The following is a 21300-nucleotide window of genomic DNA, read 5'->3' as shown; positions in this document are numbered from 1 at the left end:
CATCCAAGATGGGGGCATAGTTTTTTTTTTTTAAAGAAACACCTGACTGGGTAATTCATGAAGAAAAGAAGTTTCACTGGCTCATGGTTCTGCAGGCTGTATAGGAGGCATAGCAGCTTCTGCTTCTGGGGAGGCCTCAGGAAGCTTATAATCATGGCAGAAGGCAAAGAGGGGGCAGGTGTCTCACATGGCAGAGCCAGGGCCAGAGAGCAAGATGGGGAGGTGTTGCACACTTTTAAAGAAGCAGATCCCATGAGAACTCACTTGCTATCTCAAGGACAGGACCAATGTGGATGTTGCTAAACCATTCACTAGAAATCTGCCCCTATGATCCAATCAACTCCCACCAGGTCCCACCTCCAACACTGGGGATTACATTTCAATATGAGATTTGGGGCAGGACACACATCCAAACTATACCAGTCAGTAAGACAATAAGCACTTATGCGTCTATCACATCATAGGCACTATCCTGGGAAAAACTAAAAATATAAACAGAAGACAGATTCTGTCCTATAGTCATCAAGTGTGGGTAGAGAGAAATAAAAAAAAGTAAGAACAGAAAAGTATAATTCATTAGTTCTACAACTGAAGTGAATAAAGGACAGTGAGGGCACAAAAGAGAACAGTCAGTTCCACCTGGGAAGCTCAGGAAATGATGCAAAGAGAGGGCCATACTATGAGGTAGACCCAGTGTAGTGATATGGTTTGGCTCTGTGTCCCCACCCAAATCTCATCTCGAACTGTAATCCTCATGTGTCAAGGGAGAGACCAGAGGAGATAACTGGATCATGGAGTGGTTTCCCCTATGCTGTTCTCGTGATAGTGAGTGAGTTCTCATGAGATCTGATGGTTTTACAAGGGTTTGGTAGTTCCTCCTGCATTAATTCACTCTCCTACGGCCTTGTGAAGAAGTTGCCTGCTTCCCTTTTGCCTTCCACCATGATTGTTTCCTGAGGCCTCCCCAGCCATGCGGAAGTGTGAGTCAATTAAACCTCTTTCTGTTATACACTACCCAGTCTGGGGTATTTCTTTCTAGCAGTGTGACATACATGCAGAGTGGGAATGTAAAAGGTTTCTAGACAGGGCACCATAAACAAAAGGATGAGGCATGAAACAACACGACAAATGAGGGTACCAAAGTAATGTAAAACTGGAACACAGTCAGAGGGAATAGGATGAAGAGAAAAAACAGGAAAATCAGCCCAAACCACCAAAGACCTGTGTTATGCTAGAATGTGAACTTTCCCTTTCATGTACTGGGGATCCAGTCAGTAAGCAGGTGAGTTAGAGCATCACAAATACATTTCAGAAAGGTCACCCTGGCGGCAATGTAAAAACAGATAAACATGGGGGTGGGAGGAATGGTCAGGACAAAAATAGAAAAGATTATTCCAAAATTACAGGTCAGAAAGTGAACTGTCACATTTTCTTTGGGCATCCTAAAAAAAAAAAAAAAAAGTGAATTGCAATAATAAGATACGAGAAATGAGGCCGGGCACGGCACAGTGGCTCACACCTGTAATCCCAGCACTTTTGGAGGCTGAGAAGTGGGCGGATCATGAGGTCAGGAGTTCGAGACCAGCCTGGCCAATATGGTGAAACCCTGTCTCTACTAAAAACACAAAAATTAGCTGGGCGTGGTTGTCCATGCCTGTAATCCCAGCTACTAGGGAGACTGATGCAGGAGAATTGCTTAAACCCAGGAGGCAGAGCTTGTGGTGAGCAGAGGTCACACCATTGCACTCTAGCCTGGGCAACAGAGTGAGACGTCGTCTCAAAAAAAAAAAAAAAAGATATGAGAAATGATAAGCAGGTAGAAAATAAAGAACTTGGTGAGTGACTGGATTCGTAATTTGAGGGAAAACTGGAGTGCAAGATTTCTCCTGCTTCAATGTTTCAGTGCTACTTTCTAGGTGTTATTTACTAGGATGGGGAAACCAGAGGGCAGAGTAAATCACAAAGAGTCAGGAAAGGGTCAGGAACAATGTCTTCAGTTTGGGACATATTAATATAAAATTTGAGGCACCCAGGGAACTTAAGTTTTTGGTGGTTTTTTTTTTCAGAGACAAGGTTTCACCGTGTTGCCCAGGCTGGTCACCAACCCCTGAGCTCAAGTGATCCTCCAGCCTTTGCCTTCCCAAGCGCTGGAATTACAGGCGTGAGCCACTGGACCCAGCCTACCCAGGGGATTTAGAAGACAGATTTGGATAAATACATTTAGAGTAGAAGTAGATGACCTCAGGAAAAGCATATGGTCTTAAGTAGATAAATATTTGTAAAATACACTAAACTGGTAGAATTAAATAATATGAACCTACACAGAACTCTGAAATTTTGAAAATGAAAAGACAAAGAGGGAAAAAAACATGGGATTTAAGGTTTCAATTACATATTTCAACATTTGAGGATGGTTGCAGTGGGCCCTACCTGCAATCTTAGCACTTTCGGAGGTCAAGGTGGGAGGATCACTTAAGCCTAGTGGTTCAAAACCAGCCTGGATAATACAGCAAGACCCCATCTCTACAAAAAATAAATAAATAGCTAGGCATGGTGGTGTATGCCCATGGTCCCAGCTACTTGGGAGGCTGAAGCCAGACCCAGAAGATTTAAGCTTCAGTGAGCCTTGATCATGCCACTGCACTCCAGCCTGGGTAACAGAGACTCTGTATTTAGAAAAAAAAAAAAAAAAAGGCCAGGCACAGTGGCTCACGCCTGTAACCTCAGCACTTTGGGAGGCTGAGGTGGGCGGATCACTTGAGGCCACGTGTTCAAGACCAGCCAACATAGCAAAACCCCATCTCTACTAAAAATATAAAAATTAGCCATGTGTGGTGGTACACACTTGTAGTCCCAGCTACTCAGAATGCTGAGGCACAAGAACTGCTTGAATCCAGGAAGCAGAGGTTGCAGTGAGCTGAGATCCCGCCACTGCACTCCAGCCTAGGTGACAGGGCAAGACTCCGTCTCAAAAAACAAAAGAAAAGAAAGCTATGATTATCCAAGTTGAAGATTTAAAAGTCTTCAAATATATCTATGATTATCAAGCAAGACCAGTATTCACATAGAGAAAAGAACTAAAAAATCAAGTCAACAGAATTCTGAGTTTTAGCGATGAATGAATTTATGAGCAAGGTAACAACTATGAATACTAAAGTTAACAGAGCTTCCTGATGAGAATATAAAATGTCCTCATTGCTGGAGGTACTTTTAAAAGTAAAAAATCATCTTCCAGAAATTTTTTTTTTTTGAGATGGAGTCTCGCCCTGTCACCCAGAATGGAGTGCAATGGCGCGATCTTGGCTCACTGCAACCTCCACCTCCTGGGTTCAAGCAATTCTCTGGACTCAGCCCCCTGAGTAGCTGGGATTATAGGCACGCGCCACCACGCCTGGCTAATTTTTTGTATCTTTAGTAGAGACAGGGTTTCACCATGTTGGCCAGGCTGGTCTCGAGCTCCTGACCTCATAATCTGCCCGCCTTGGCCTCCCAAAGTGCTGGGAGTGCCGGTGTGAGCCACCACGCCTAGCCCAGAGATAATTTTGTAAACTCCCTTGGCAATCTTTCCTTCCTTATGATTCTATAATAGGTAGTTTATTTTAGAAAACAATAATAAATTTTGATCGCTTTCATTTGGTGTATGCATATGTGTCCATTACACACAGATATTAATTATTAGCACAAGATGAATCAGAATATCTGCAGAAATAAACAATTGCTACATTCATTTCTTTTTTTTTTTTTTTTGAGACAGAGTCTGGCTTTGTCGCCCAGGCTAGAGCGCAGTGGCGTGATCTCGGCTCACTGCAAGCTCTGCCTCCCAGGTTCACGCCATTCTCCTGCCTCAGCCTCCCGAGTAGCTGGGACTACAGCCGCCACCAAGCCCAGCTAATTTTTTTTTTTTTTTTTAAGTAGGGACGGGGTTTCACCATGTTGGCCAGGATGGTCTCAATCTCCTGACCTCGTGATCCGCCCGCCTCGGCCTCCCAAAGTGCTGGGATTACGGGCGTGAGCCACCGCTCCCGGCCGGGACTACATTCATTTCTCTAAGAACGCTTATACTAAAATTAATTTTCCCTAATTTTTTTCCCAAGATGACAGATGGGAGGCACTGTGACCAAGCCTCTCCCACTTGGAAAGACAAAATAGCGTGTAGGGATTCACGCTGCAAACTTTTTTCCAAGAAGCAACACAGGACCTTAACAGAAAAACTTAAAGAAACCAGAGACCCTGTGAAAGAACAGGCGGGCAGCAGTGTACACGACGAACCAGGTAGAAAATCGTGAGCCTCCAGAATGTGAACGGGAGAAATGGTCCCTGGAACACACCTCCATTGGGAAGCCCGGCAGTCCAGGCCACGGGGAAGCCCTAACTCCCCCCGCGCTGGAGCTGACTGAGTGAGCAGTGGGGAGCACACAAGAAGAAGTGGCATCCCCATATACATTGCATGCATTCCCTGACTCCAGCAGGGAACAGAGGGAAGCCATTCCTGATCCTACCTCACAGGCGTCCTCCCAGAAGTCAGCCAGCTGACTCAGGCTGCCGTTACAGGTGGAGAGAAGCTCCCAAATGAGAGCTGCCGTATCATCTTGAGTGGGGATGACTCCATTGGCCAGAACCACAGGGTGAACAAGAAGTGTGCCCAGGCTGCAGGAACTGGATGCCCCTTGTTCCACAGGCGGATCAAGAGGGGCGTGGCTTGAAAGTGCGGTTTCTGTCCCTCAGGAAGGCTTATGGCCTGGGACAATTTTGAGTTCCAAGCACAAGCTGACTGGAACCCAGCTAGCTGCTGCTAGCACAACCCTATAGGTGTGAGACCTGCCTTGCCAAGCCTGTGTGAGTGAGACATACTGTCGCCTGATATCCCCAGCTCCTTCTGTGGATTCTTTTGTGCAGCAGAGGCAGCTGAGCTTCTCCCTGGAACATTACTCTAGCAGCCAGGGAACTGCCCTCTGATCCCCAATGGGGCCGCTGCTTGCCCCATTTGGGGAGCCAGCATGTGGGGAGCCAGAGTGTGGACTGGCCTCACCTAGTCCCCACCCAGCTTTGCACCTCCACCTGCCATGGTAGCATAACACAATGGACAGGGACTTTTGGGAGATCCATGGCCCCAACCATTGTCTGAGACTCCAGAGTATTTCCCTTGGGTAACCTAAGGCAAACAAATCCCACCACTACCACCGCAACTGGCGCTCTTTTGCAAGCGCCACCTCCTGGCAAAACTCAACCAGCACAGCCCATCACAACATCTGCAAGCACAATGACACAGCACCAAGGAAGTAGGAAACTTCTGTGCATCCTCAGTTATCACCACTGCCTGCATCATTCTGGCTAACCAGGAGGTCCTGTGTCTGTCTATGTGCCCAGCACATTAATACTACAGCTGGCATTTGAAAAAACACACAAAGGCTATTTGTAATGAAGGAAATCTCACAGAGTCTACATCATTCCCCTTCCCACCCTACCAGAGCAGGTGCTGGTACCCGCTGCTGGGAGACTCGAGGACAGGTCATCTCACTGGATCCCTTGCAGACATTCCCCAGCACCACCCTGGAGTATGGCAGCCCACTGGGTGGCCAGATCCAGAAGAGCAGCAGGATTCACAGCAGCCAGGTTCTCAGGGGCTGCTACTCCCAGGGGAAGGAATGCACCACACTGAGAGGGCACCCTGTGGGAAAAAAAGAAACCAGACTGCAGGCCTTCTGCTTGTGGGAAGTTTCCTTCAGCAGAGGGACAAGTGCAGTGCTGGGCTCAGTGGAGAAAATCTAGGGCTTTCCCTTAACAGGTAGCCCTGGGGCATGTGAAGGGTCTTGGAGAACAGGACTTCTCCCTCTTGCCCACCACTGCGGACACAGCTGGGGCTTTTCCCATGAGAGCATGATGTGGGTGCATCTGTAGACAGCCTTCCTGAAGCACTTCAGGGTGACCGCATCCCACAAGACTGTCTCCACGTTCACGCTTCCATGAGGACCACAATCCCTCTCTATATGGAACATCAGTATTCTTGCAGATTAAAAAAGGTGCCTGTCTGATCTGATTAGCTGGAACACCAGGTCAGTAGTGTGACTGGGAGGCAGACTGCTTTCCTGTGGCTCCCTCCCTTCCCCCTGAAAACACTTTAGTGCGTATCACTGAGAGCTCCCCCTGCCACGTTTGTCAAGGCCAAACTTAGGGTACTGCATTTATCCACCTGCTTTAGCTGCAACCAGTTTTTACCCATGGGTGCCTTCAGTCTGAGGCCTGAAATGTTCAATCCAGTAAATAAAATACTGGAGAAAAAAATGTTTTAGGAAACAGAGTGGGCATCTGAATTTTTAAGTGCACAACACTGGAGAATGAGATAAGATTCGTGAGACTTCTGCAATTCCAGTCCCACAGGAAACAGTAAACCTGCTCACAGACCCAGTACATCGCTATTACTACCAACATCTGAGAAAATCATCACACAAAGATTCTCTGTAACGAAGGAACTCACTACTACACGGTCTTCACTACTGAAAGCACCCAGAGCTGAAGCTAGGTGACAATAAACTATAGACATTAAAGTCACATCCTCAAGGGGGGAAAAATAAATTAAAAAAAAACCCAGTCAAATCAAAAATAAATTCAAAAATAATTAGAAGAAACAGTCCACCCAAATTAGAAGGAACTAGAAAAATAATTCTGGTAATATGAAAAAACAGCATTCTATAATCCCCCTAAAAGATCACACTAACTCTCCAGCAGTGGATACAAAACAAGATGAAATCTTTGAAATACCAGATAAAGAATTCAAAAGGTTGATTATTAAGTTACTCAAGAATATACAAGAGCAAGGTAAAAACCAACATAAAGAAATTTTTAAAAACAATTCAGGATCTTAATGAAAAATTTTCTAAAGAGAAAGATATTTTAAAGAAAAACCAATCAGAACTTCTGGAAATGAAAGACACATTTAGGGAACTACAAAATGTAGTGGGGGGCCGGGCATGGTGGCTCACGCCTGCAATCCCAGCACTTTGGGAGGCCAAGGTGGATGGATCGCTTGAGGTCAGGAGTTTGAGACAACCCTGGCCAACATGGCGAAACCCTATCTCTACTAAAAATACAAAAATTAGCTGGGCATGGTAGCATATACCTGTAATCCTAGCTACTAGGGAGGCTGAAGCAGGAGAAGTGCTTGAACCCAGTGGGTGGAGGTTGCAGTGAGCTGAGATCACACTACTCCAGCCTGGGCGACAGAGAGAGACTCTGTCTCGAAGGGGGAAAAGAAAAAAGTAGTGGGAAGTTTTAACAGTAGGCTATGCCAAATAGAAGTAAGAACTTTAGAGTTTGAAGACAAGGCTTTCAAATTAATCCAATCAGACAAAAATAAAAAGAATAAAATAAAATAAATAAATAAGATTGAATAAAAAGAATTTTAAAAAATAACCTGTAAAAGAAAACCTGTCAGACTAACAGCAGACTTCTCAGCAGAAACCTTAACAAGCCAGGAGGGACTGGAGTCCTATCTATAGTCTCCTTAAATAGGAAAAAAATCATCAGCCAAGAATTTTGTATCAAGCAAAACTAAGTTTCAAAAATGAAGGAAAAATAAAGTCTTTCTTGAACAAGCAAATGCTGAGGGAATCTTTGAATACTAGACCAGCCCTATAAGAAATATTTATAAAAGTTCTCAATGTTGAAATAAAAGGTTGATATATAACAGAATAGAAACTCCTGAAAGCATACAATTCACAAGGTTTATAAAACAATAACGGAGGAAACAAAGTCACTAGGTAACAATCAACACAATGACTGGAACAGCCCCTCAGATCTCAATATTACCATTGAAGTAAACGGTCTAATGCCCCACTTAAAAGATGCAGGTTGGCAGAATGGATTTTTAAAAATCACAAACCAAATTCTCTGCTGTTTTCAGGACACAGACCTCTCATGTAAGGATTCCTATACTCTCAAGATAAAGGGGTGGAAAAAGATATTTCAGACAAAGAGAAACCAAAAGTGAGCAAGAGTAGCTATTCCTATATCAGATAAAACAGAGTTTAAAGCAACAACAGTAAAAGTAGATAAAAATGGTCACTATATAACGATAAAAGGATCGATTCAACAAGAAGATCTAAAAATCCTAAATATATCAGCACCTATCTTCAGAGCTCCCAGATTAATAAAACAATTACCACTAGACCTAAGAAAACCTAAGAAAAGAGATAGCCACACAACAATAGTACAGGACTTCAACACTCCACTGACAGCACTAGACAGGTCATCAAGGTAGAAAGCCAACAAAGAAACACTGCACTTAAACTGCACTCACGAACAAATGAATCTAACAGATATTTACCAAACATTCTACCTGAGAACTGCAGAATATACATTCTTTTAATAAGCATATGGAACATTCTCCAAGATAGACCATATGATAGGCCACAAAACAAGTCTTAATAAATTTTAAAAAACTGAAATCATATGAAGTATCTTCTCAGCCCACAGCGGAATACATAGAAATCAATTCCAAAAGGAACCCTCAAAATTATACAAACATATGGTAATTTCCATTTAACTTAATGATCTGCTCCTGATTTCGGAGTTAATAATAAAGAAGGAAATTTTAAAATGTTTTGAAATAAGTAACAGTGCTACAAATTATCAAAACCTCTTATAGCAAATCAGTACTAACATCACACCTCAGGAAATTAGAGAAACAAGGACAAACCAAACCCAAAGCTAGCAGAAGAAATGAAATAACAAAGATCAGAGCAGAGCTAAATGTATTTATAACCAAAAACACAATACAAAAGATCAATGAAACAAAAAGTTTGTTTTTTGTTTGTTTGGTTTTTTTTTTTTTTTAGATGGAATTTCACTCTTGTCACCCAGGCTGGAGTGCAGTGGTGTGATCTTGGCTCACTGCAACCTCTACCTCCTTGGTTCAAGTGATTCTCCTGCCTCAGCCTCCGAAGTAGCTGGGATTACAGGCATCCACCACCATGCCTGGCTAATTTTTCTGTATTTTTAGTAGAGACAGAGTTTCACCATGTTGGCCAGGCTGGTCTTGAACTCCTGACCTCAGGTGATCTGCCCGTCTAGGCCTCCCAAAGTGCTGGGATTACAGGTGTGATCTGCCCGTCTAGGCCTCCCAAAGTGCTGGGATTACAGGTGATTACAGGTGGGATTACAGGTGGCCTCCCAAAGTGCTGGGATTACACCGTGCCAGGCGGTTTTTTTTTTTTTAAATACACAGTTGATAGACCACTAGTTACATTAACTAAGAAAAGAGAGAAGATTCAAATAAGCTCAAGTAGGAATGAATGTGGAGACAGTATAACTGATACCACCGAAATACAAAAGATCGCTCAAGACTACTATAAACACCTCTATGCACACAAACTAGAAAATCTAGAGGAAATTGAAAAATTCCTGGAAACACATAACTCCTCTAGCTTGAATCAGGAAGAAATAGAAATCCTGAACAGACCAGTAATAAGCAGTGAGATTGAATCAGTAATTTTAAGACTGCCAACAAGAAAAAAGCCCAGGGCCACACGGATTCACAGCTAAATTCTACCAGACGTTCAAAAAAGAACTGGTAACAATTCTACTGAAACTACTCCAAAAGGTTGAGAAGGGGGAAATCCTCCCTAACTCATTCTATAAAGCCAGTATCACCCTAATACCAAAGCCAGAAAAGGACATAACAAAAAAAGAAAACTGCAGACCAATATCTCTGATGAATATAGATACAAAAATCCTCAAGAAAATACTAGCAAACCGAATCCAACAGCACATCACAAAGTAATAATTCACCATGATCAAGTGACTTTCATTTCAAGGATGCAGGGACGGTTCAACATATGCAAGTCTTAAATGTGATTCATCACATAAACAGAATTAGAAACAAAAACCGTATGATCATCTCAATAGATACATCATTATGAGGATTGTTGGGGTAGGGGAAGGGTACATGAAAAAAGTTTTTTAAAAAACAACTTACCTTTGGCCAGGCGCAGTGGCTCACGCTTGTAATCCCAGCACTTTGGAAGGCCGAGGCGGGCGGATCACGAGGTCAGGAGATCGAGACCACGGTGAAACCCCGTCTCCAGCCTGGGCGACAGAGTGAGACTCCGTCTCAAAAAAAAAAAAAAAAAAACAACTTACCTTTATAAGACCAGGGTTTGCTAACGACTTGTGGGAAGGTTTTGGAAGAAGGTCAGGTGATTGATAGGTAGGATGAGAAAAGCCCTGGACTTCGATCGATGTTGTAGGAAGGCTTTCAACCACAACTTCATCTTGACTATCGGAATCTCTATCCTCAAACAAAGTTCTCTTTCCTGTTCTCACAATGCCATATGTTGCTTCTACTACAGTAAAAACAAAATAAAGAGTAAATGAAAATATAAGTAATTAAGAATCAGTGAATAACACAAGAATAAGCAGTTTTCAAACAGCTTACAATTTTTCCTGGATTGCTGAGAAGCAGTCATTAGCTTTGCTAAGCTTGGTTTTGGGACATTCTAGAAAACAAAAATAAGAATAACAAGTTTTAAAAATAACGAGTATCAAATCTGATAAAATAATTGTAATAGATAGTCACCATTACTACATGATCTAACACAAAGAACACAGATTTTGGAGTCACTCAGATGTAGATTTTTTTTTTTTTTGAGACGGAGTCTCGCTCTGTCACCCAGGCTGGAGTGCAGTGGCGCGATCTCGGCTCACTGCAAGCTCCGCCTCCCGGGTTCACGCCATTCTCCTGCCTCAGCCTCCCAAGTAGCTGGGACTACAGGCACCCGCCACCACGCCCGGCTAATTTTTTGTATTTTTAGTAGAGACGGGGTTTCACCATGTTAGCCAGGATGGTCTCGATCTCCTGACCTCGTGATCCGCCTGCCTTGGCCTCCCAAAGTGCTGGGATTACAGGCTTGAGCCACCGTGCCCGGCCTCAGATGTAGATTTAAACCTCAGTTCTGCCCTTTACTACATCTTCTCATGGGGTAAGGATTATGAGAGATGATACAGATATCCTCCAAAGGTTACTCCCCTTACCCCTAATTGATTATTATATAAATACTACGATATCTATTTGATTATTTTCTTAACCACAGTAGCCTAAAATGAAAATTTATTCCTAGGTAGAGTATTATAAAAGTAAAACATTAAAACATTTAAATCAATTACATATTATTTTCTGAAATGTGTATGCATGATTTATATTTGCATTAATTACCTCTTGTGAGAAAAACTATGAGCATTTTGTTCTTAGTATATTTTATTTAAGTGGATTGTCACTGCAAATAGTATAGGCTGCTTCTGTTCTGTCAAAAAGCTAAAAATAAATGATTGTATAAATTCAGCTCATTACAAGAAACAGAGAAAAAACAAAAATAATCCTTGTGGGGCAATGATTGCTAAACAAAAGCCACACATAACTACTAAATAGAAAGCTGTACCTAAATATGCTGCAAATGGAGGCAGACATGGACTGAAATAACAGAACTGAAGAAATGTATTCTGCAAGGAAACATTTAGGCTGAGATAAATCATTTTTAAAAGATGAAAGTGTAGGGAGAAAAAAAATAGAGGCATGACCCATCGAGTGTGAGCTTAAGTCAAGGAAGAAAAGGAAAAGCTTTAAGTATACTAAGGCACAAGGAGAAACACAGACCTGTAACAGACTTTTGTTCATAGGATATCCCTGATAATACTGATTAGTATTTACAACCAGTTTTTAAAAAAATACTTCTGTAGTAAAGAGTTTAATTTTAAGTCATCCAATTAGTTAAAAATGATCACCTACTACTTCCTGAAAGCTGTAACATTCTTACTACAGAGAGAGAAAAATGGAAAAAGATTTTAAAATCATAGTAGGAGTGCTTATCCATATAAACTTTGACCAAATTTCGTATTTCCTCTATTGTAGGAAAACTTTTCCCAATATAATTTTCTTGTCACTATGTATTTTCCAGTATATTCTTTTTTTGCAATCCCCACTCCCTCAAAGTATTTATCAATCCTTTGTTATTTACCAAAGTAAAAAAAAAAAAAAGAATTCAACTGGCCATATTTCTATAAAATGGCTTCCCCTGACCACCTTTCTATTACAAACAGAAAACAATGATAAGTAGACCACTGCTAAATTTTAAGAGAATACTATACGAAACTAGATTCAGAGTAAGAAAATTAAGTTCATGAGAGAGCACTTTACCTTGGTATCAAAATTGAGGTCTTCATCATCTGAGGTAGGCCATGAATCATCAACACCTGGTTTGCCAGAAAGCCTTTAGAACAAAAATATATAAAAATGAGTGAATTCATTTCTTTAAAAACAAAACAAAAACCAGCTTACAATTTTCAACCTGGATGCCCCCTCCAAAAAAACAAAAACCTGGTGAAAGGTCAACTATCTGTATATTGAATGATGTTTCTTGATCTAATTAAAATTTGACCTTGTCAAAATTTGACCCTGCGAAACTATAAAATATTCAATAAAGACTCAACCTTAGTTCTATAACTAATAGTGACAGCCAAGATACTGGCAGAGCCTTGGAATACTTTGTCTTCACAAATTGTCCTGAAGGCTGAACTGAAAATCCAATTAATGGCTGATATAACTTTTGTTACCTGAACCAGCACAAACCTGATAATTTAAAACAAGGTGGAGATCAGATGCAGTGGCTTATGCCTGTAATCCCAGAACTTTGGGAGTCGGAGGCAGGCAGATAACTTGAGCCCAGGAGTTCGAGATCAGCCTGGCCAACATGGCAAAACCCTGTCTCTACTAAAATACAAAAATTAACCAGGCATGGTGGCACGTGCCTGTAATCCCAGCTACTAAGGAGGCTGGGGCAAGAGAATTGCTTGAACCCGGGAGGCAGAGATTGCAGTGAGCTGAGATCATGCCACTGCACTCCAGCCTGGGTGACACAGCAAGACACTGTCTCAAAACAATAAAAATAAATAGGCTGGGCACGGTGGCTCATCCTTGTAATCTCAGTACTTTGGGAGGCCGAGGCGGGCAGATCATGAGGTCAGGAGTTCAAGGCCAGTCTGACCAATAGTGAAACTCCGTCTCTACTAAAAATACAAAGAATTAGCTGGGTGTGGTGGTGTGTACCTATGGTCCCAGCTACTTGGGAGGTGGAGGCAGGAGAATTGTGTGAACCCAGGAAGCAGAGGTTGCAGTGAGCTGAGATCGTGCTGTAGCACTCCAGCCTGGGCAACAGTGCAAGACTTTGTCTCAAAAAAATAAATAAATAAAATAAAATAAATAAGTATATAAAACAAGGTAGAAAGATACACTGTCCCTTCTCCACTATCTATCTCCATCTCAAAGACTAATCTGTGTCACTCGAAAATGGCAGTCTTGGTTCTTCAACATGAAAACCACTTAAGGCCTCATTGCTTCCCTTCACCCTAAAACAGTATAAGGAGTCCCCTGAAATGTGTGAAGTGTTTGAAAGCTAGATGGGCAAAAGTCAAAACACAAATGTATATGCTGTTATTGGGACTACTCACCCTAGAAATATCAAAACATTAAAAGTTATAAAATCCAATTATTTTCCCTATAGAGGTCCTGCCTTAAACTAGCAAGCCCTTAAAAATCTTTATAGGCACTCAGATACCTAAAGAGAAAGAATGCTGGAGACAGAGTCCTGGTAGTTGTACCTGTATTTCCCTAAGTACTATCTAAACACCTTTCTTCCTATAAGCTCCCACTTACAGATCCCTCTTCTGCAGGGCTCCATAGCGTCTCCAACCTTTAAGTCTTCAGCCTATGAAAGCACAAATTCCTGAAAGGATGGTCTCAAATGCCCAAGAGTAGGAGCTCTCTATTTCTCTGCTCCTGGAAAACAAGCTAAATGGAATCTCTGTCATTTGCCAGCAGCACAGGCATGTTAACAACTACCCAACTCCATGATTTGGGTTGCTCCATGACTGACTTGCTAGCTAATCCTACCCCTGCCCTACCCTACATGTCCATGAGAAGGACATCAGAGAATTGGGAAAAGAGGCAGAGGTGAGGGGACACTTGCCCTGGGCCACAGATCTATGTAGTTCAGCAGCCTCCAGCTCCAAAGTACTTGAGGGGCTCAAAGCCACAGATAAGTTGAGGCAGAAGTAGTTATAGCACATTCCTATTGGCTGTAGAGACTCTTCCCAGTGGCTCAAATTATTTTAACATTTTTCAGTAGAAACCTTGAGAGTTTGTCAGTTCCTCCAATTATACAAAAAAGCAACAACCTGTTCAGGACTCCCCTGAACCTCCTATTTTAATAGGCCTTTCTAGATAATTCCAAACATCCTGTATCCTTCATTCCAGTAATTTATCATGATCGAACTTGTCAGAAATCCCAATATTCTGATCTCTTTTCCAAAAGCCCAGTTCCTATCCAACCCAGTGCTGTTTCTCTTCAAACCTGACCTTCCTCTGCTAATTCCATTCTTTCCTCTTCCCCTGGGTTCACTAGATCCACTCATCCTTTCTATTATTAAAATATTAACCTGTAGGATGATAAGGAAGAGTACTGGGCTCTGAAATGAGTTCGAATATCATATCCAAATAAATCCCCTTAATCTCTCGGAGTTTCAGGCTCTCCATCTGAACCATTTGACCAAGACGTTAAACACAGATTGAAGTACTAGATGGCATTCTGATTAGTCTGATTCCTTAAAATCCTGAAATTCTAGGTGCTTTTGATTCTGTTGATAGGAAAATGAGGAATACTTAGCTGGCAGAAATGGAAAAAAATAATAGAACACAGTTGGCTGGATAAAGAAAATGTGGTATAAATATTCCATAGAATACTAGGCTGGAGTGCAGTGGCGCAATCTGGGCTCACTGCAACCTCCGCCTCCCAGGTTCAAGCCATTCTCCTTTCTCAGCCTCCTGAGTACTGGGACTACAGGCACACGCCACCACGCCTGGCTAATTTTTTGTATTTTTAGTAGAGACAGGGTTTCACCATGTTAGCCAGGCTGGTCTCCATCTCCTGACTTTGTGATCCGCCCGCCTTGGTGTCCCAAAGTGCTGGGATTACAGTTGTGAGCCACCACACCTGGCCCTATGCAGTTACTTAAAAAAAAAAAGAGAGAGAGAGAAACAAAATCATATCCTTTCCAGCAACTCAGATGGAGCTAGAGTACTAGCCTAAAGGGAAAACCAAACTGGGAAGTCAGTAGGTAGAGAAATAAATCAGAAATATCCTCTAACTGGATGCTAAATATAATTAACACAATATGGTCTATAGCTAAATAGCTTTCACTTACAGTAAAATAATTCCTTTACAGGACTTGTGTGGCCTGCTTATGTAAAATGTATGGCCCTGTGGCTACAGCTAAGTGAGATCTGGCCTAAAACCTTTGATGATAAAGTCAAAGTACTAGTTACCACTGCAATTATCAAGCATATTAGGACAAATTGTTGGACTAACCAGGCTCCTAAGAAAAACTCTGAGAGTTAACATATAACTAAACGTAGGTCTCTGAATTGATCTGATTTGGACCTGTACCTTGATCCAGTGCTGCACAAGTCTCTATCAATCTATGTTGAGGGGCAAGAGAAGGGATTTGGGAGCCAAGCAGGCTGATGGTCAAATCATGGGTCAGTTGCTTGCTAACTGTGAGGTCACGGGCCAATTAATCAACCTCTCTGAACCACACAGTTGGGTTATAATATAGCACAGATATTTTGCAAAGCTGTTGGGATGACTAGATGGAGAAGCACATAATATAGTGTCTACCCAGAGTAGGGCACTCAACAGTTTCTTTTCTCTGTATTCCTCTAAATATATTTTTAAAAATCTGTAAAATACTACCTGCTTAAGGAGTCTTCAGAGCTTTCATCCGCTATTAAAGAGAAAAGTAAAACACATTTTAAATCAACAATAGAAAAATATATAAAATTTAAAGCATAAGACTGATGATTTGTTAACAAAGTATCCCTCTGGGACTGTATCTGGAGACTATAAAAGAATTAATATCCTATATAAATATTCCATTAAACTCACATGTATAGAAAAAAGTTAATCTTCCCTGCAGACCTGCCACTCTTCTCCACTCACCTGACAATTTCCTACTCCTTATGTCCAGTTTAAATGCTTGTGCACAACCTGGAAACCTATGAATCAACTGAGATTTCTCTCTGCCCCTTAACTTTTTACACTCAATAATCACTAAATCCTATTAACTGTACCTCTCTTCTGCCTTTGCCTTACATTTCCAGTACCCCTGGAAATATAAACATATTTACTTAATGTGTTATTTACTTAATATAATATTTACTTAATATGTTTATATTTCCTAGTTAAACAAGGACTCTTAACTGATGGCTTTCACAAGGAAAAAAAAAACCCATGCACTCTTAATGTTATTTCTTAAATGAAAAAAAAATTTAAGCAAAACTAATAAAAAAGTCATAACATGAAGAAAAAGACCAACATTTTAAAATGAATAAACTGGCCAGGTATGGTGCCTCATGCCTATAATTGCAGCACTTTGGGAGGCCAAGGCAGGAGGATCACTTCAGGCCAGGAGTTTGAGACCAGCCTGGCCTAACATAGTGAGACCTCATCTCTAAAAGAATAAATAAAATGAAACAAAATTAAATTAATAAACTGAGCTTCCTAACTTTATGTATTTCACCATGGATGGTGAGAACCTCATAATGGATGAATACTAGTCCAAGGATTAGTGACAAGGAAACTATGGCTTTAACTACTGCAAAAGCTTCCTTTGTTCCCCAATCCCTTTACATGGTTACCTTCCATCTACCCTGTATATGAGGGGCCAGCAAACTAGAGGCCACAAGCCAAATCCAGCCAGCCATACAGTTTTGTAAATAAAGGTTTACTGAAGCACAGTCATGTTATTCACTTACATATTATTTATGACTGCTTTCATATTACAATGGCAGGGTTGCATAGCTAAGGCATAGGTTGCATAGCTATGACCTAGGTTGCATAGCACCTAGGCCGGGTGCAGTGGCCCACGCCTGTTATCCCAGCACTTTGGGAGGCTGAGGCGGGCAGAACATGAGTCCAGGAGTTCAAGACCAGCCTGAGCAACATGGAGAAACCCCGTCTCTACTAAAAGTACAAAAATTAGCTGGGCATGGTAGCACACACCTGTAATCCCAGCTACTCAGGACGCTGAGGCAGCAGAATTGCTTGAACCCAAAAGGCGGAGGTTGCAGTGAGCCTAGCCAAGATCACACCACTGCACTCCAGCCTGGTCAACAACAGCAAAACTACGTCTCAAAAAAAAAAAAAAAAAAAAAAAAAGAAAGAAAAAAGAAATAAAATGTTTGCATTCTGTAACATTAGAAAAATGCTGGTGGCACATAGGGTGGAGCCAAGATGGCCGAATAGGAACAGCTCCGGTCTCCAGCTCCCAGCCCCAGCGACACAGAAGACGGGTGATTTCTGCATTTCTGCTTGAGGTACCGGTTTCATCTCACTAGGGAGTGCCTAACAGTGGGTGCAGGACAGTTGGTGAAGCGCACTGTGCGCGAGCTGAAGCAGGGCGAGGCATTGCCTCACTCGGGAAGCGCAAGGGGTCAGGGAGTTCCCTTTCCTAGTCAAAGAAAGGGGAAACAGACGGCACCTGGAATATCGGGTCAGTCCCACCCCAATACTGCACTTTTCCAACGGGCCTGGAAAACGGCACACTAGGAGATTGTGTCCCGCACCTGGCTCGGAGGGTCCTGTGCCCACGGAGTCTCGCTGATTGCTAGCACAGCAGTCTGAGATCAAGCTGCAAGGCGGCAACGAGGCTGGGGGAGGGGCGCCCGCCATTGCCCAGGCTTGCTTAGGTAAACAAAACAGCCAGGAAGCTCGAACTGGGTGGAGCCCACCACAGCTCAAGGAGGCCTGCCTGCCTCTGTAGGCTCCACCTCTGGGGGCAGGGAACAGACAAACAAAAACTCAGCAAGAACCTCCACAGACTTAAAGGTCCCTGTCTGACTGACAGCTTTGAAGAGAGTAGTGGTTCTCCCAGCACGCAGCTGGAGATCTGAGAACGGACAGACTGCCTCCTAAAGTGGGTCCCTCACCCCTGAGCAGCCTAACTGGGAGGCACCCCCCCAGTAGGGACAGACTGACACCTCATTCAACCGGGTACTCCTCTGAGACAAAACTTTCAGACGAACTATCAGACAGCTGAATTTGTGGTCTCACGAAAATCCGCTGTTCTGCAGCCACCGCTGCTGACACCCAGCCAAACAGGGTCTGGAGTGGACCTCTAGTAAACTCCAACAGACCTGCAGCTAAGGGTCCTGTCTGGTAGAAGGAAAACTAACAAACAGAAAGGACATCCACACCAAAAACTCATCTGTACATCACCATCATCAAAGACAAAAAGTAGATAAAACCACAAAGATGGGGAAAAAACAGAGCAGAAAAACTGGAAACTCTAAAAAACAGAGCACCTCTCCTCCTCCAAAGGAACGCAGTTCCTCACCAGCAACGGAACAAAGCTGGATGGAGGATGACTTTGATGAGTTGAGAGAAGAAGGCTTCAGACGATCAAACTACTCTGAGCTACGAGAGGAAATTCAAAACAATAGCAAAGAAGTTAAAAACTTTGAAAAAATATTAGAAGAATGGATAACTAGAATAACCAATGGAGAGAAGGGCTTAAAGGAGCTGATGGAGCTGAAAGCCAAGTTTCGAGAACTACGCGAAGATTGCAGAAGCCTCAGTAGCAGATGCGATCAACTGGAAGAAAGGGTATCACTGATGGAAGATGAAATGAATGAAATGAAGAGAGAAGGGAAGTTTAGAGAAAAAAGAATAAAAAGAAATGAACAAAGCCTCCAAGAAATTTGGGACTATGTGAAAAGACCAAACCTACGTCTGATTGGTGTACCTGAAAATGATGGGGAGAATGGAACCAAGTTGGAAAACACTCTGCAAGATATTATCCAGGAGAACTTCCCCAATCTAGCAAGGCAGGCCAGCATTCAGATTCAGGAAATACAGAGAACGCCACAAAGATACTCCTCGAGAAGGGCAACTCCAAGACACATAATTGTCAGATTCACCAAAGTTGAAATGAAGGAAAAAATGTTAAGGGCAGCCAGAGAGAAAGGTCGGGTTACCCACAAAGGGAAGCCCATCAGACTAACAGCTGATCTCTCAGCAGAAACTCTACAAGCCAGAAGAGAGTGGGGGCCGATATTCAACATTCTTAAAGAAAAGAATTTTCAACCCAGAATTTGCTATCCCGCCAAACTAAGCTTCATAAGTGAAGGAGAAATAAAATACTTTACAGACAAGCAAATGCTGAGTGATTTTGTCACCACCAGGCCTGCCCTAAAAGAGCTCCTGAAGGAAGCACTAAACATGGAAAGGAACAACTGGTACCAGCCACTGCAAAAACATGCCAAATTGTAAAGACCAGCGAGGCTAGGAAGAAACAATAGCAACTAACGAGCAAAATAACCAACTAACATCATAATGACAGGATCAGATTCACACATAACAATATTAACGTTAAATGTAAATGGGCTAAATGCTCCAATCAAAAGACACAGACTGGCAAACTGGATAAGGAGTCAGGACCCATCAGTGTGCTGTATTCAGGAAACCCATCTCACGTGCAGAGACACACATAGACTCAAAATAAAGGGATGGAGGAAGATCTATCAAGCAACTGGAAAACAAAAAAAGGCAGGGGTTGCAATCCTAGTCTGATAAAATAGACTTTAAACCAACAAAGATCAAAAGAGACAAAGAAGGCCATTACATAATGGTAAAGGGATCAATTCAACAAGAAGAGCTAACTATCCTAAATATATATGCACCCAACACAGGAGCACCCAGATTCATAAAGCAAGTCCTCAGTGACCTACAAAGGGACTTAAACTCCCACACAATAATAATGGGAGATTTTAACACCCCACTGTCAGCATTAGACAGATCAACGAGACAGAAAGTTAACAAGGATATCCAGGAATTGAACTCAGCTCTACATAAAGTGGACCTAATAGACATCTACAGAACTCTCCACCCCAAGTCAACAGAATATACATTTTTTTCAGCACCACACCACACCTATTCCAAAATTGACCACATAGTTGGAAGTAAAGCTCTCCTCAGCAAATGTAAAAGAACAGAAATTATAACAAACTGTCTCTCAGACCACAGTGCAATCAAACTAGAACTCAGGATTAAGAAACTCACTCAAAACCGCTCAACTACATGGAAACTGAACAACCTGCTCCTGAATGACTATTGGGTACATAATGAAATGAAGGCAGAAATAAAGATGTTCTTTGAAACCAACGAGAACAAAGACACAACATACCAGAATCTCTGGGACACATTCAAAGTAGTGTGTAGAGGGAAATTTATAGCACTAAATGTCCACAAGAGAAAGCAGGAAAGATCCAAAATTCACACCCTAACATCACAATTAAAAGAACTAGAAAAGCAAGAGCAAACACATTCAAAAGCTAGCAGAAGGCTAGAAATAACTAAAATCAGAGCAGAACTGAAGGAAATAGAGACACAAAAAACCCTTCAAAAAATTAATGAATCCAGGAGCTGGTTTTTTGAAAAGATCAACAAAATTGATGGACCGCTAGCAAGACTAATAAAGAAGAAAAGAGAGAAGAATCAAATAGATGCAATAAAAAACGAAAAAGGGGATATCACCACTGATCCCACAGAAATACAATCTACCATCAGAGAATACTACAAACACCTCTATGCAAATAAACTAGAAAATCTAGAAGAAATGGATAAATTCCTCGACAAATACACCCTCCCAAGACTAAACCAGGAAGAAGTTGAATCTCTGAATAGACCAATAACAGGTTCTGAAATTGTGGCAATAATCAATAGCTTACCAACCAAAAAGAGTCCAGGACCTGATGGATTCACAGCTGAATTCTACCAGAGGTACAAGGAGGAACTGGTACCATTCCTTCTGAAACTATTCCAATCGATAGAAAAAGAGGGAATCCTCCCTAACACATTTTATGAAGCCAGCATCGTCCTGATACCAAAACCTGGCAGAGACATAACCAAAAAAGAGAATTTCAGACCAATATCCTTGATGAACATTGATGCAAAAATCCTCAATAAAATACTGGCAAACCGAATCCAGCAGCACATCAAAAAGCTTATCCACCATGATCAAGTGGGCTTCATCCCTGGGATGCAAGGCTGGTTCAACATATGCAAATCAATAAATGTAATCCAGCATATAAACAGAACCAAAGACAAAAACCACATGATTATCTCAATAGATGCAGAAAAGGCCTTTGACAAAATTCAACAACCCTTCATGCTAAAAACTCTCAATAAATTAGGTATT

At 42.0% G+C, this 21300-nt stretch overlaps 1 protein-coding gene across 2 annotated transcripts in view; it reads right to left on the bottom strand.

Moving 5' to 3' along the window:
• Nucleotides 1-21300, bottom strand: part of ANKRD26 (ankyrin repeat domain containing 26) — a 101642-nt gene that overhangs the window by 68364 nt on the left and 11978 nt on the right. For both annotated transcript variants that reach the window (XR_009212871.1, XM_058436605.1), the window contains exons 5-8: nt 15798-15828; nt 12188-12260; nt 10433-10493; nt 10138-10340 (exon numbers count right to left, since the gene is read on the bottom strand). Coding sequence is in view for 1 of the 2 variants with exons in the window: in XM_058436605.1 (XP_058292588.1) it covers nt 10138-10340; nt 10433-10493; nt 12188-12260; nt 15798-15828 (368 nt within the window). In the remaining variant the exon portion in view is untranslated. The remainder of the gene's footprint in view (nt 1-10137; nt 10341-10432; nt 10494-12187; nt 12261-15797; nt 15829-21300) is intronic.

The sequence above is a fragment of the Hylobates moloch genome, unplaced genomic scaffold (assembly GCF_009828535.3).
Source record: "Hylobates moloch isolate HMO894 unplaced genomic scaffold, HMol_V3 SCAFFOLD_3, whole genome shotgun sequence".
NCBI classification, from domain to species: Eukaryota; Metazoa; Chordata; class Mammalia; order Primates; family Hylobatidae; genus Hylobates; species Hylobates moloch.
Note: the sequence above shows the minus strand (reverse complement) of the source record. Positions and strands in the feature narration are given on the sequence as shown.